The sequence below is a fragment of the Sphaerodactylus townsendi genome, linkage group LG02 (assembly GCF_021028975.2).
Source record: "Sphaerodactylus townsendi isolate TG3544 linkage group LG02, MPM_Stown_v2.3, whole genome shotgun sequence".
NCBI lineage: Eukaryota > Metazoa > Chordata > Lepidosauria > Squamata > Sphaerodactylidae > Sphaerodactylus > Sphaerodactylus townsendi.
Genome location: NC_059426.1, coordinates 160180202 through 160193951, shown reverse-complemented (window position 1 = coordinate 160193951; position 13750 = coordinate 160180202). Strand labels below are relative to the sequence as shown.

At 45.7% G+C, this 13750-nt stretch overlaps 1 protein-coding gene across 1 annotated transcript in view; it reads right to left on the bottom strand.

The window, feature by feature from the left end:
• Positions 1 to 12147, bottom strand: part of SLC25A47 (solute carrier family 25 member 47) — a 32723-nt gene extending 20576 nt beyond the window's left edge. Inside the window, exon 1 of the mRNA XM_048485392.1 lies at positions 12047 to 12147. Coding sequence (XP_048341349.1) covers positions 12047 to 12074 — 28 coding nt within the window. The 5' untranslated portion in view covers positions 12075 to 12147. The remainder of the gene's footprint in view (positions 1 to 12046) is intronic.
• Between the last annotated feature and the right edge of the window lie 1603 nt (positions 12148 to 13750).

Genomic DNA, 13750 nt, shown 5'->3' with positions numbered 1-13750 from the left:
CCAGGCTGGGACCTTGATTGATTTTATTAAGCCTTTAACACCTTGTTTAAGGTAACTGCAATGTTGTTGGGACCTAGTGGGAAGGGAGTTGTTTATCTTTGCTATATTGTAAATGTTAGAATTTATTGTTTCAGGGTTTTTGTGTATGTAAATGGTGAGAGTTTTCTGGGAACCTGCATCATCTTGAAGCCCGTTCGCCAAGCCTCTGAAGTCTTCAAAACCAACCACCAGCAAAGAAGAATTGGACTTGGCAATATCAGTAGACTGTAAATATAAGGACTCGAAAATGCAAACTTAACAGGACTGCAAAGTGTAAATGTTAAATGTTTTAAAAGTGTTATTTGTTAAGAGAAGTAACCTGTTTTGTTTAAATTTGGTTCTTTGCAACTCCTTCCAACTACTGCCCCACAGAACCCACAGAAAGAGGTTACACCTGCAGTTGCAACCAGGACCACAATTACATTCTAGCTGGAAATGATGCAGATTCTACTGCTTTAAATTCGCAGTCCTTGGTCTCCCAGAGCAGCCTCTCTCCCATAGTTTGGAGCAAATGGTTTGCTATCGTTTCACTCCTCTCTTCAAAGGACAGCCATTCGAACCCCTGATCATCTGCATGAACTCTCCCTTGGGACAGCCACCTCTCGGGACATCAGGATTTTGCCTCAGAGCTGACCTGGCAAGTTTGTCAGGGGCTGCCCAAATCCGAGCGGATGCTCTCACGCTCTATAAATATACGGTGGGATTAGTCGCCGAAGCCAGTGGTCCCTGGTTGGGCTGTTTGCAAGCAGAACTACACAAGCACAACTCAGAATCACACAAAGGAAAAGCCAGGCCGTTTGAGAAAGGCAGCATTCATGCACTGGGCTCTCCGCTACTGTAGATGGTTCAAAAGTGAATGGCTATTAAGGGCTTAGTACGTGGCTCCAGGCTTCCTTGTGCCCATCAATTGGGTTAAAAGGCAAACACCAGGCTGGGGGAGGATTAGAAGAGTGACTGAAAATAGAACAGCCGGTACTGTAATGTCCCTGTGTAAAGTTCTCCGTATCTCAGAAAAGATATTCAGGGCTGGGAAAATGTGCAGAAGAGGGCAACCAAGATGATTACGGGGTTGGAGAAATCTTTCATATGAGGAAAGGTTGAAGAGACTAGAGCCTTTCAGTCTAAAAAAAAAGTTAGCTGGAGAGAGTATGATAGAAATTTATAGCATTGTGCATAGGATAGGGAAAGTAGATAGAGGGAACTGTTCCACCCTCGTCCCTAATACAAGAACTTGTGGGAAATCTGCTAAAATTGATTGGCAATCGATTCAGGCAAGACAACAGGAAGCATTACTTTACTCAATGAGTAATTAAATTGTGAAATTCACTGTCAATGGATGAAGTGATAGCAACAAGTTAGAAACTTCCTGGAGATTGTAATCTTGCCCCCAGAGCAAATGGCAGGACACTGGCCCTTTCTGTACAACACAAATAATATGTTTTCAGGCAAGAAATAAAATTTTGGGTGCTGTGTGGTTTCCGGGCTGTATGGCCGTGTTCTAGCAGCATTCTCTCCTGACGTTTCGCCTGCATCTGTGGCTGGCATCTTCAGAGGATCTGATAGATCTGAAGATGCCAGCCACAGATGCAGGCGAAACGTCAGGAGAGAATGCTGCTAGAACACGGCCATACAGCCCGGAAACCACACAGCACCCAAGTGATTCCGGCCGTGAAAGCCTTCAACAATACAAGAAATAAAATGTTTCCTCTATGGAGTTCTGCATGGTTGTTAGTCCAAAACATTTTATTTCTACCCTGAAACTGTTTTATTTGCATGCTGTTCCCCAGTTATTTTTTTCTGAAAACATCCTGAAAATGTTTTCGCTTGCTGTGCGAGCTCTGAAAACGTTTCCAACACCTCTCTGCAGCCCCTGAACTTGCTAATTGGTGCCATTTTCTGAGCTTGCACCATTTTTTTCCCATCAGTTTTCAAAAAATATCCCAGGGGGTTGTGTCTACGAAGCTACGTAGACACAACCCCTAGAGAATTGCAGCCTGATGTTTTGAAGCTTTGCTATGAATCTAAGAAGTTTTTTAAAAAAAAGAACAAGCACAAAATGGCAGCCAGGAGGTGTTTTCGAGGGGGTGAATATGTGAGGACAAAGGGGGGGGGGGGCGCTTTTTCAAAAAAAATTGCAAAACATTTTCAGGGCCACTACGCAGACAGGGCCACCGTGTGAAACAGGATGCTGGATTCTTGCTGCCAGGACAAGCAAGGTTCTTTTAATGTTATTTTGTTGTGCCTCTCAAAGTTGCTGTGATAAAAATGGAAGAGGGGAGAATTAAGTACACCACCCTGAACGCCTTGGATAAAGTGTGGGCTAAAATGTACTCAATAAGTAACATACTTGAACTTAGAATGGGAACGAATGTTGACACTGAAAAGAATTCCTCAGCCGTTGCTAGCAGTGTTCAGAGGGCCAGAAAGCACCGAGGGATCTACCCACCGAGAGATCCAAAAATTTTAGTAACAGGTTCCCATGGTGGTGGGATTCAAACTGTGGCGTAGCGCCAATGGGGCTGGGTGGGGCACGATGGGGGCATGGCGGGGCATTCCTGGGTGGGGCCGTGGCAAAGACACAGCCGCTGCGCCGGTCCTTGGGCGGGAAACAAATGCACGCAGGCACAGGCTGCCACGCACGCCGGTGCACCTCCTGCTAGACTGCTTCAAGTTCTGTGAGCTACTGCTGAGAGGAGGGATGTAATTAAGGCAAAAATCACATGGCAAAATCACCAATTAGTAACTCCCTCTCGGCACACACAATAATTAGTAACCTACTCTCGGGAACCTGTGAGAACCTGCTGGATCCCACCTCTGGATCTACCACAAACCTTTAAGTGTTATCACCTTCACTGCAATGAAACAGGCCCTCTGTTATCTTCCACACTTACATACCAGCAGACATTTAGTACAGTCCAGAGATCAGCTTGCCCTGACCTGGATCATGGCCCATCTAGCCCGATCTCATTACATCTTGGAAGTTAAGAAGGGTCAGCTGTGGTTAGTACTTCACTGCGAGACCACCAAGGATTACTAAGGTCACTATGCAGAGCCAGGCAATGGGAAACCACCTCCATTAATCTCTTGCCTTTAAAACCCTATGGGATTGCCACTAGTTAGCTGCAACTTCATGGTGCTTTCCATCACCACCTTGTTCTGCCCCCCAAGTACACAATCTGAAGGTGCCCTGTTCTTGGGTGGGACAGAGTGGGAAAGTCACAAGCAAGGTTTAACAGTCCAAATAAAAGGTTTAATGCTTAGAAGAATGAAGACCCTAACTCCTCCCTGGGTCTGTCCAGAGGTGGGATCCAGCAGGTTCTCACAGGTTCCTGAGAGTAGGTTACTAATTATTTGTGTGTGCCGAGAGGGGGTTACTAATTGGTGATTTTGCCACGTAATTTTTGCCTTAGTTATGCCCTCCTCTCAGCAGTAGCGTGCAGAACTTGAAGCAGTCTAGCAGGAGGTGCACCGGCGTGCGTGGCAGCCAGTGGCTGCATGCATTCGTTTCCCGCCCAAGGACCGGTGCAGCGGCTGCGTCCTTGCCACAGCCCCGCCCAGGAATGCCCCGCCCCCGGAATGCCCAGCCACGCCCCCGGAATGCCCCGCCCAGCCCCATTGGCGCTACGCCATAGTTTGAATCCCACCACCATGGGAACCTGTTACTAACATTTTTGGATCCCACCACTGGGTCTGTCTAAAACAAAGTACTTGCTTGACTGGAACAAACTTGAAGCTGTAGATTTTATTCTTTCTTGGCTCCTTCCAAGAAAGTCCACTTGTCTTTGCTTTCTTTAGGTTCCTTGAGTCTTTTGTCTGGATTATGATGTCTGTTAACCTTAACTTTATGCTCTCTGTACACCTTGGACGTAACACATATAGCAGCCTTCCAACTCCCTAGGCACCTTGGACTGACCTGCTGAGCTAAACAGAGGGATTACTGGGGGGGAAAAGGAAGACTGCCTATAGGGAACTTTCTTAAAAGGACAGGGGCTAACTAAAATTCCCTCCCTTAGAACACTATACAAAGAACTAAACCCATGCTAGCTATAGGGATAACTGATACTTATTAAGGAAATAACAAAAGCTTCTGTGGAGGCATGACAGACCTGCTGTCACCATGCTGCCTTTGGGCCGGTTTGTTGCGTCATGCGGATTCAAACCAAGCAGGATTAGCACATTACCGCTAAAATATCACAGAGAAGAGGTACTGGGGCCAACCTCTGCGTGGATATAACAGTCTTGTGCTCTTGACGCTCCTTCCCCATATCTGTTCCTTTGGAGGCTGACTCTGCTTATGCAAGTAGAAATAAAATATCCCTTTTTTTGTCTGTACGTTCCAGGTGTAGAGGAGAGCTTAAGGATGCCACTAGCATCCCCGGGGCTGCAAAATCATGAAGCCAGCTGTGAGAAATTGCCCAACACAAACTCAGGCAGGATGCAAACACAAATTACGAAACCAGCATGTGAAAAAGGCCATTTTAAAAAAAAGCAGCTTCTGACATTTGAAAAGCTCCACTGAAACAATTTTGAGAGCCACGACGTTTTTTGTAAATATAGTCAGGATATCTGTAATGTTTTCTTTCAAACGTGACACGTTTCCCTCCAGGAAAAAGATAGCCAAAGTATGTTCCAAGGTTCCAGAGGGACAGTTTATTCCACAAGCATTTCTTTGTTATCGCAGTTGCTTGTTCCCAAGGTTTAATGCAATCCTGTCGGACTGGCAGCATATTTGCACGTTTGAAAAACACCCAAGAGCGGAGTGCTTTCGCTTGGATAAGGTGTGGTGCATTTAAAACAAAAATGGGCTGCAGGGGCAGAATGGGCATTACAAAGGGCAAAGGGTTGGATCCTCCGTGGTAGTGTGCAGAGCCAATCCATTAGAGGTGGTCCCCTTCCCATCATTCCCCCTTCATGAGGGGCTGCCAGTGTTGCCATCCTTAAGCTGAGACATTCCTGGAGGTTTGGGGAGTAGAGTTTCGGGAGATAGAGTTACCAGCTCCTCCTGGCCATCAGTGGGAAGATAGGGCAGCATTTCCAGATCCAGGTTGACGAACACCTGGAGATTTGGGGGTTGGAGCCGGGGGGAGGACCTCAGTGGGGCCCAATGCCAGAGTCCACCCTCGAAAGCATCCATTTTCTCCAGAGCCAGCATGGTGTAGTGATTAAGAGCAGGTGGATTTTAATATGGAGAACCGGGTTTGATTCCCCACTCCTCCACCTGAGTGACAGAGGCTTATCTGGTGAACCAAATGTGTTTCTGCACTCCTACATTCTTGCTGGGTGACCTTGGGCAAGTCACAGTTCTTCGGAACTCTCTCAGCCCTACCTGCCTCACAAGGTGTCTGTTGTGGGGAGAGGAAGGGAAAGGAGCTTGTCCTTACAGGAGACTCCTTACAAACTCTTCTTCTTCTTCTCCTCCTCCTCCTCCTCCTCTTCCTCCTCCTCCTCCTCCTCCAGGATAACTGATCCCTGTAGTCTACAGTTGAGCTCTGATTCCAGGGGATTCCCTCAGTCCAGGAGTCTGCAACCTGCGGCTCACCAGATGTTAATGGACTACAATTCCCATCAGCCCCTTCCAATTGGCCATGATGGCAGGGGCTGATGGAATTTGTAGTCCATGAACATCTGGCGAGCCGCAGGTTGCAGACCCCTGCCTCAGTCCCACTTGTTGGAGGCAGACATCCCTATGGGGAAGGCAGTGTTGGGGCATTTCTTTCCAGAATTATTGGTAACCCTCATAAAAGCTGCAGGGGTGACTGGGAAATTGATCTGGAGGAACTACTGCATAAGATCTGTTTGACCTCGAGGGCAGGGTGTTTCCAACAGGAGGCTTCCTGCTTCCAACAGCTTTGTAATGCAAATATGAAACCTACCTTGCCAGCACATTCATTTGCATTACTAATACCTCTCCTTGGCTCTCTCTTCTACAGTTCAAGAGAGGCTCAAAAGCAATTGTATGAAATTGCTCAAAAGCGGAAGCAGCTCCGGGCATTCTTGCAACTGCTTGGATTAGTTTCTGGAAAATAAAGAAAGCTGACAGGAAGAAAATGGATTCCTTTGAATGAGGTGTTGGAGGAGACTTTTTTTTTTAATACCCTGGGCCACCAAAAAGATAAATAGGTGTGTTCTGGATCATATGGGCCCTGGTAGGGATAGCCCCAGGCTTGCCTGATCTTATTATTATTTATTATTATTATTTATTCATTTTCCTGTACCGCCCAAGCCTCGAAGGGCTCTGAGCGGTGATCTTGTCAGATCTCAGAAGCTAGGTAGGTCCAGCTCTGGTTAAAATTTGAATGGCCAGCCTCCAAGGAACACCAGAGTCATGACGCAGAGTCATGACGCAAAGGCAGGTAATGGCAAACCATCTCTTCATGTTTCTTGTCTTGAAAACCCTGCAGGGTCAGCTGTGACTTGATGGCACAAAAAAAAAAAACCAAACCAAAAACAAATCAAGCCTGAACTGTCCTGGAAGCTAAAATAACCAACCGAGGCTATCCTACTTCAGCCAATTAGGAGACGATTCTAGAAAAGACAACACTAGGGAAAGTTGAAGGCAGTTGGGAAAGAGGAAGACAAAACATGAGAAGGATGGACTATAAAGGAAGCCACAGGCCTCAGTTTGCAAGACCTGAGCAAGGCTGTTAATGAGAGGACGTTTATTCACAACTTCGCCACATTTCCGAATCAGCTTGATGGCAATTTACACACATTTGCTCTAGTTTCATCCCTTTGCCTTGGCATGTTTGTTTTATTGATTTTTTTCATGCTCCACCTGTCTCTCCAATGTGACCCCAAAGTGGCTTACAATGTTCCCCTCTCCTCCACGTTATCATCACAACAACAACTTTGCTATCAGTCACAGACCAGGAAAGGGATTTGGGCATCTTAGTTCCATGGGAATGTCAACTCAATGCATGGCAGCTGTGAAAAAGGCAAACTCTATGCTGGGGATAATTAGGGAAGGAATTGATAATAAAACTGCAAAGGCCCCTTCCGCACACGCAAAATAATGCGTTTTCAAACCACTTTCACAACTGTTTGCAAGTGGATTTTGCCATTCCGCACAGCTTCAAAGAGCACTGAAAGCAGTTTGAAAGTGCATTATTCTGCATGTGTGGGATGAGCCAAGATTATCATGCCCTTATATAAAGCCGTGGTGCGACCGCACTTGGAGTACTGTGTTCAGTTCTGGTCACCACATCTCAAAAAGGATATCGAAGAGCTAGAAAAAGTGCAGAGAAGGGCCACGAGGATGATTGAGGGACTGGAGCACCTTCCTTATGAGGAGAGGCTGCAGCGTTTGGAACTCTTTAGTTTGGAGAGGAGACGTCTGAGGGGGGATATGATTGAAGTCTATAAAATTATGCATGGGATAGAAAATGTTGACAGAGAGAAATTTTCCTCTCTTTCTCACAATGCTAAAACCACGGGGCATACATTGAAAATGGTGGGGGGAAGAATTAGGACTAATAAAAGGAAACATTTCTTCACGCAGTGCGTGATTGGTGTTTGGAATATTCTGCCACAGGAGGTAGTGATGGCCACTAGGATAACGTTAAAAGTTGGACAGATTTATGGAGAAGTTGATCTATGGCTACCAATCTTGATCCTCCTTGATCTGAGATTGCAAATGCTTGGGAGCAGCAGCAAACTGCTATCCTACCAACCAGGTGTTCGGGAGCAGCAGCAGCAGCAACAGGCCATTGCTTTCACATCCTGCATGTGACCTCCCAAAGGCATCTGGTGGGCCACTGCGAGTAGCAGAGTGCTGGACTAGATGAACTCTGGTCTGACCCAGCAGGCTCTTTATGATGTTCTTATGTTCTTGTGAGGTAGGTTAAGTTGAGAGTGTACAGCTGGTCCAAGGCTTCCCAGCAGACTTACACAGTGGGTTTGATCCTGGGTCTCCCAGTTCCTAGTCCAACACTCTAACAACTACCCAACATCAGTTTTCAGTTTTCAGGATTAGGGCTACATTACAACAGAGCTATTGAAGAAGACATTTCAATACATAGATCAAGGCTGTGGAGGTTAAGAGTGTCAGACTGCTGTCTGGAAGACCCAGATTTGAATCCCCACCTCCCATGGAAGCTTGCTGGGTCACCTTGGGCCAGTCATACACTACCCTACCTTACAGGGCTGTTGTGAGACTAAAACTGAAGATACAAGAATTATATAAGCTGTTTTGATTCCTCATTGGAAAGAAAGGAGTATGCATGAAGTAACTAAATAAATATCTGTGACTGTATGTTTTCATCTTGCTCTCACTGTATTATGTTTCTATATACGTAATACCATTTCTTGTATTGACACATTTTGTTTAATACGTCTCATTTCGAATTTCTGCAGTCTCAGTCCTATTACATTGTTTGTTAAATGGCTCCTCATCCTTTTGATTATACTGACTTAAATAATCATTTTTTGAGTTTTAGTGAGAAAGGGAGACTATAAACAACAAATAAAAATAAATATGTACAGGGCACTTTTAGGGATGGGATTAATTAATACCATCTCTCCCCTATATTCAGAAGTGGTTCAGTTCCAGGAGTACTGTGCCGTGTGATTCTCCTGTGTGTGTCAATCAACACTCAACCAATAATGTCTCACAGGCAAATTTGGGGGGGGGGGGCAACACCTGGAACAGTTCTGGCAGGTGCCAGAAAAGCTGCAACTGATGCATTTGGAACTGCGACATCCTCTGCAGTCATATATTATGCTCTCTGAACTATCTCTAGTAAAGATGACAGCATGCACCTTTCTCCGGTTCAAAATAATCCTAGTCACTAAATACTTCTGCCTTCGGCCTCGTGCAATCCTATACGTAACCGGAGCCGGCCTTGGTCTGCCTCCAAATTATTTATATCGTAGCCAGATATAAGCTTCCCTGACACAAGCCGGGGCAGGCTTTGCCCATGTTATGTTCTTTGAATGGGCGTTGAGAAGTGGCGTAACAAACTTGCACCTCCTCAGCCGCAATACAAAATAGATTATGCCAGAGCATCGTCCATCTAACTTTTTAATGACTCCTTCCTTGTACACATGACGATCTCTTCGGCAGAATTCTGCAGTCTGAAAGGAGGAAGTGTTTTTTTTGCTGACCTTTCAGCATTCTGCAGAAGACAGCCTTTGCCCCCATAAAAGCTCCACAAATGTAGCTCCTATTCAGGCAGCTGGAAGATCCCACCTGTTCTCACCAGCAACAAGGGTGGCTGGAGATCTCAATTGGCCATGCTGGCAGGGGCTGATGGGAATTGTAGCCCATTAACATCTGGAGCGCCATTGGTTGCCCACCTCTGCTCTACAGCATTATACCCCAGAGAAATCCCTCCCCTTTCCAAGCCCTGCCTTCTTCAGACTCCACCCACAAAATCTCCAGGTATTTCTCAACCCAGAACTGGCAACCATAGAAGAAAAGGAAAAGGAGGAGGAGGAGGAGTTTGGATTTATACCCCGTTCCTCTCCTGTAAGGAGACTCAAACGAGCTGACAATCTCCTTTCCCTTCCCCCACAACAAACAGGCTGTGAAGTGGGTAGGGCTGAGAGAGCTCTGAAGCGCTGTGACTAGCCCAAGGTCACCCAGCTGGCATGTGTTGGAGTGCACAGGCTAATCTAGTTCCCCAGATAAGCCTCCACAGCTCAAGTGGCAGAGCAGGGAATCAAACCCAGTTCTCCAGATTAGAGTGCACCTGTCCTTAACCACTACGCCACTGCTGCGCAGTGGTCTTGTCCACTCTGTCTCCTTCAATGCCTAAAAATGTTGAGCTCTCTTTACACACACACACACAGAGAGAGAGAGAGAGAGAGAGAGAGAGAGAGAGAGAGAAGCAAGCCTTTATTGGCATAGACAGCAGTACAACAATAATAAAAACAGATTAAAGAGCATATACAATACAGGATATACATGTTAGGTCGAAGGAAATCTACTGGCATTTAGTAATTTCCAGGAGAAAGTCTGCCACTATCATACAGAGAGAAGGATCAGGGTTGTCCAACAAGTAGTGTAATCTAAATAAATCGGGGAGATTGGGTAAATGTAAAGGAGTGAGACTCACATACTTGGATCTGATTTCCTTGAATCTGAGACAGTGAAGTAATTGGTGGGCCAGAGATTCAACTGAGCCATCGTTACATGGGCACAATCTTTTAGCCTTTTCTTGCTTATTAAATCTGCCATGTAACAAGGCAGAAGGCATAACATTAAACCTGGCGAGCATTATGGCTCTCCTTTGAACAGGGTTTATTAAGCAATACAGGTAGTGTGCCAAGTGGCCCCGTTCAAATGGGAGAGAAAAATACAGGGGGGAGCACGTTTTCTTGGCTGCGGCACACACACACACACACACACACACACTCTCTCTCTCTCTCTCTCTCTCTCCTGCCTCCTCCCTTTATCGGGGGGGGGGGTCATCTCTGTGGCCCCTAATGTTCTGAATCATAGCCATTAATCAATGAACAGTTCCATTAAGACACATTAGCATTTCCTTTGACCTGAGCTGTGTTTCCTCTGGGTATGCTACATCAGGACAAGACTATAAAGCAGAACCATTAATCCTAAGCTTGTTACCCATCCATCCTACCTAGATATCTGTGCTCAGTTATTCCTGGCATTATGTAGCTCATATTGCATGTGTAGGTAAAGTGCAGTTAAGTCTCAGGTGACTTCTGGGGACCCCTTATTGTGGTTTTCAAGGCAAGAGACTACCATTCCCCCACAACAACCCAAGACATGATTCAGGTGTGTTAACAGCACCAAAAATAAATAAACCTTGGGGCACCTTAAAACCTAACTTTCTTCCTAGGATCTTTCAGGGCCTACAGTCTTCTTTCTCAGATGCAACAAACAGGCACATATATGAGGTTATTGGGAGGGGGGGGGATAAACAATAGGATGAAAGAGCCAAGAAATACAGGAAATATAAGATGAAATGTGGGCATTTATAACTCAAATGTATGGCATAGGGGCTAGAGTGTTCGTCTAGAATCTGGGAGGACTGGGTTTGAATCTCTTGCTCAACCATAGATGCCTTCCTAACCTCCCCTCACAAGGTTGTTGTTGTGAGGATTAAGTGGAGGAGGGGGAAATTATTTGAGAAGTTCACATTGGGAGAACAAGAGGGTGTAACAATGCAATTTTTTTCAAAAACTAATTTTGGGAACAAATGTTATTTCTCACAACTACTGTTATGAAGGGTCTCATTATGTTTCATCATGACATTAGAATTTAACATACTAACTACATCTCACCTTCGGCATCTCACGGTCCCTTGAACACATTGTTTTTTTCTTACATTCCCATATCCTCACGCATACATGGGCAGCCAGCATGATGTAGTGATTCGAGTATTGAAGTAGGAAGTGACTTGGGCCCCTTCTGCACATGCACAATAATGCACTTTCAATCCACTTTCACAATTGTTTGCAAGTGGATTTTGCTGTTCCGCACAGTCAAATCCAGCTGCAAAGTGGATTGAAAGTGGATTGAAAGTGCATTATTCTGCATGTGCAGAAGGAGCCTTGGAGAACCTGGTTTGAGCTCCATCCACCTGAGCAGCAGAGTCTTATTTGGTGAACCAGATTAGTTTCCCCACTCCTACATTCCAGCTGGGTGACCTTGGGCTAGTCACTGTTCCTTGGAACTCTCTTAGGTGTCTGTTGTGGGGAGAGAGGAAGGGAAAAGGAGTTTGTAAGCCTCTTTGAGTTTCCTTACAGAAGAGAAAGGGAAAGTATAAATCCAAACTCTTATTCTTCTTTCAAGAGCTTCCGGTTTCCTTTCATCGCTCCTCTCTTCCAACCCCTTAATTAAAATTACATTCTGCTACAATTATCCCTTGCTAACTACATGCCCATGTTTCTTTCAAACCATCAGTGCCTTTAGTACGTCAAAGGCCTTTTAAACTCCAGTCTGACCATTTCTGGCATTGGGATCTGCCTGAAAGTTAATAGCCAGGAAACACAGCTGTCTCTTTTCATCAAGTAGCTCGCCGGGTTATTTATTTATTTTTACCTCCAATCGCTCCAGCAATGAAATCCATCCGCAAGGGGCCACCTGCCTTTGCTCGTCTGGGTTGAAATGCTTGAGCTGCGGGGCAAGAAGAGAGGCAAAAATCCGTCTTTCCAGGAACGAGAAGCGTCCTGCGAACAGCACTTGGGTTCTGCACCTTGCCCCAACGATGTGCTTCAAAGCGTCCAGAGTGGGGCTGGCGCGCTTGTGCTGCTGTTTGAATCAACCTGGAGAATATTATCAATGTATAACTCTACAAGGAGGAACAGAACCATAATAGGGCATAGAAATCCACCAGGCGTGCCATTTGCTCTACAAAGCACTGGAGGCAAAATAGTGGCAAAGTTGAACAAGACTAGGTCAGACTGTACTAGGGGCATTTTTGATCATCGTAAAATTCCATGTCTCCTGAATCAGCAGGGGCTGATGGGTTTGAACTGTGGTAGAGCCACATGCTACCATGCGTCAGTGCGGTTTGATTCCTAGTGGGTATGGTAAAAAAAAAAGACCTCGTGGTAGAGCTGGAGCTTGACCAAGGTGGTCATGGCTAGCCTGATTTCATCAGATCTTAGAAGCTAAGTAGGGTCAAACTTGGATGGTCACTACACAGGTCCAGAGTTGCTATGCAAAGACAGGCAATGGTCAACCATCTCTGTTGTTCTCCTGCCTTCAGAACAGGTTGCCATCAGCTGCAAATTGATGGCACTTTTCACCACTGGGGCTGGGAGAGATCTCTTCTTGAGACACTGGAGAACTGGTACTGCTGAACAGAGCAGCTATCTCTGGGCTGTGAGGTCCACTAGCCTGACTCCGTCTAATGGAGGGCATACTTTCATCTTTCTGCATCTTTATGCACCCTATGACAGTGATAGCGAACCTTTTCGAGACCGAGTGTCCAAATTGCAACCCAAAACCCACTTATTTATCACAAAGTGCCAACATGGCAATTTAACCTGAATACTGAGGTTTTAGTTTAGAAAAAATGGTTGGCTCCAAGGCGTGCATTACTCGGGAGTAAGCTTGGTGGTAGTCGGTGGCTTTGCTTTGAAGCAACCGTGCAACTCTTCCAACGGGTGAATCACGACCCTAGGGGGGTTTACTCAGAAGCAAACCCCATTGCCAGCAACAGAGCTTACTCCCAGGCAAAGGATTGCACTTTAGTTCTTTGCATGAAAATCAGTGGGGTTTAACAGCGATTAACAGGGTTACCTACACTACTTCCCCAAAACTAGGTCTTAGGTTTAATGCTAATAATCGAGCCCATCGGCCCAGGTCAGCCTAGATATTTGTGTGTGGGGGCAACTCTATTTGCACATGCCCATAGAGAGGGTTCTGAGTGCCACCTCTGGCACCCGTGCCATAGGTTCACCACCACTGCCCTATAATTCCTCTTGCTCTGTTCTCCATGGAACCCTTTTGATTCCTTGCTCCAGGGATCTAACCTTGCCCCTAAGCAAAAAGATGAATTAAGATAACTGGGAGGAAAAATATGAAGACTCTGGGGGTGAGATATCCCCCCCCCCCAATAATTGCCAAATCTTGTCCTTAGTCACTGAAAAAGACATTAATGCTAGTAAAGATTGAAGGCAGCAGGAAAAGAAGAAGACTCAACATGAGGTTGATTGGCTCTATAATGGATGCCACAGTCTTCAGTTTTCAAGACCTAAGTGAGGCTGTTAACAATAGGATCATAGAATCACAGAGTTG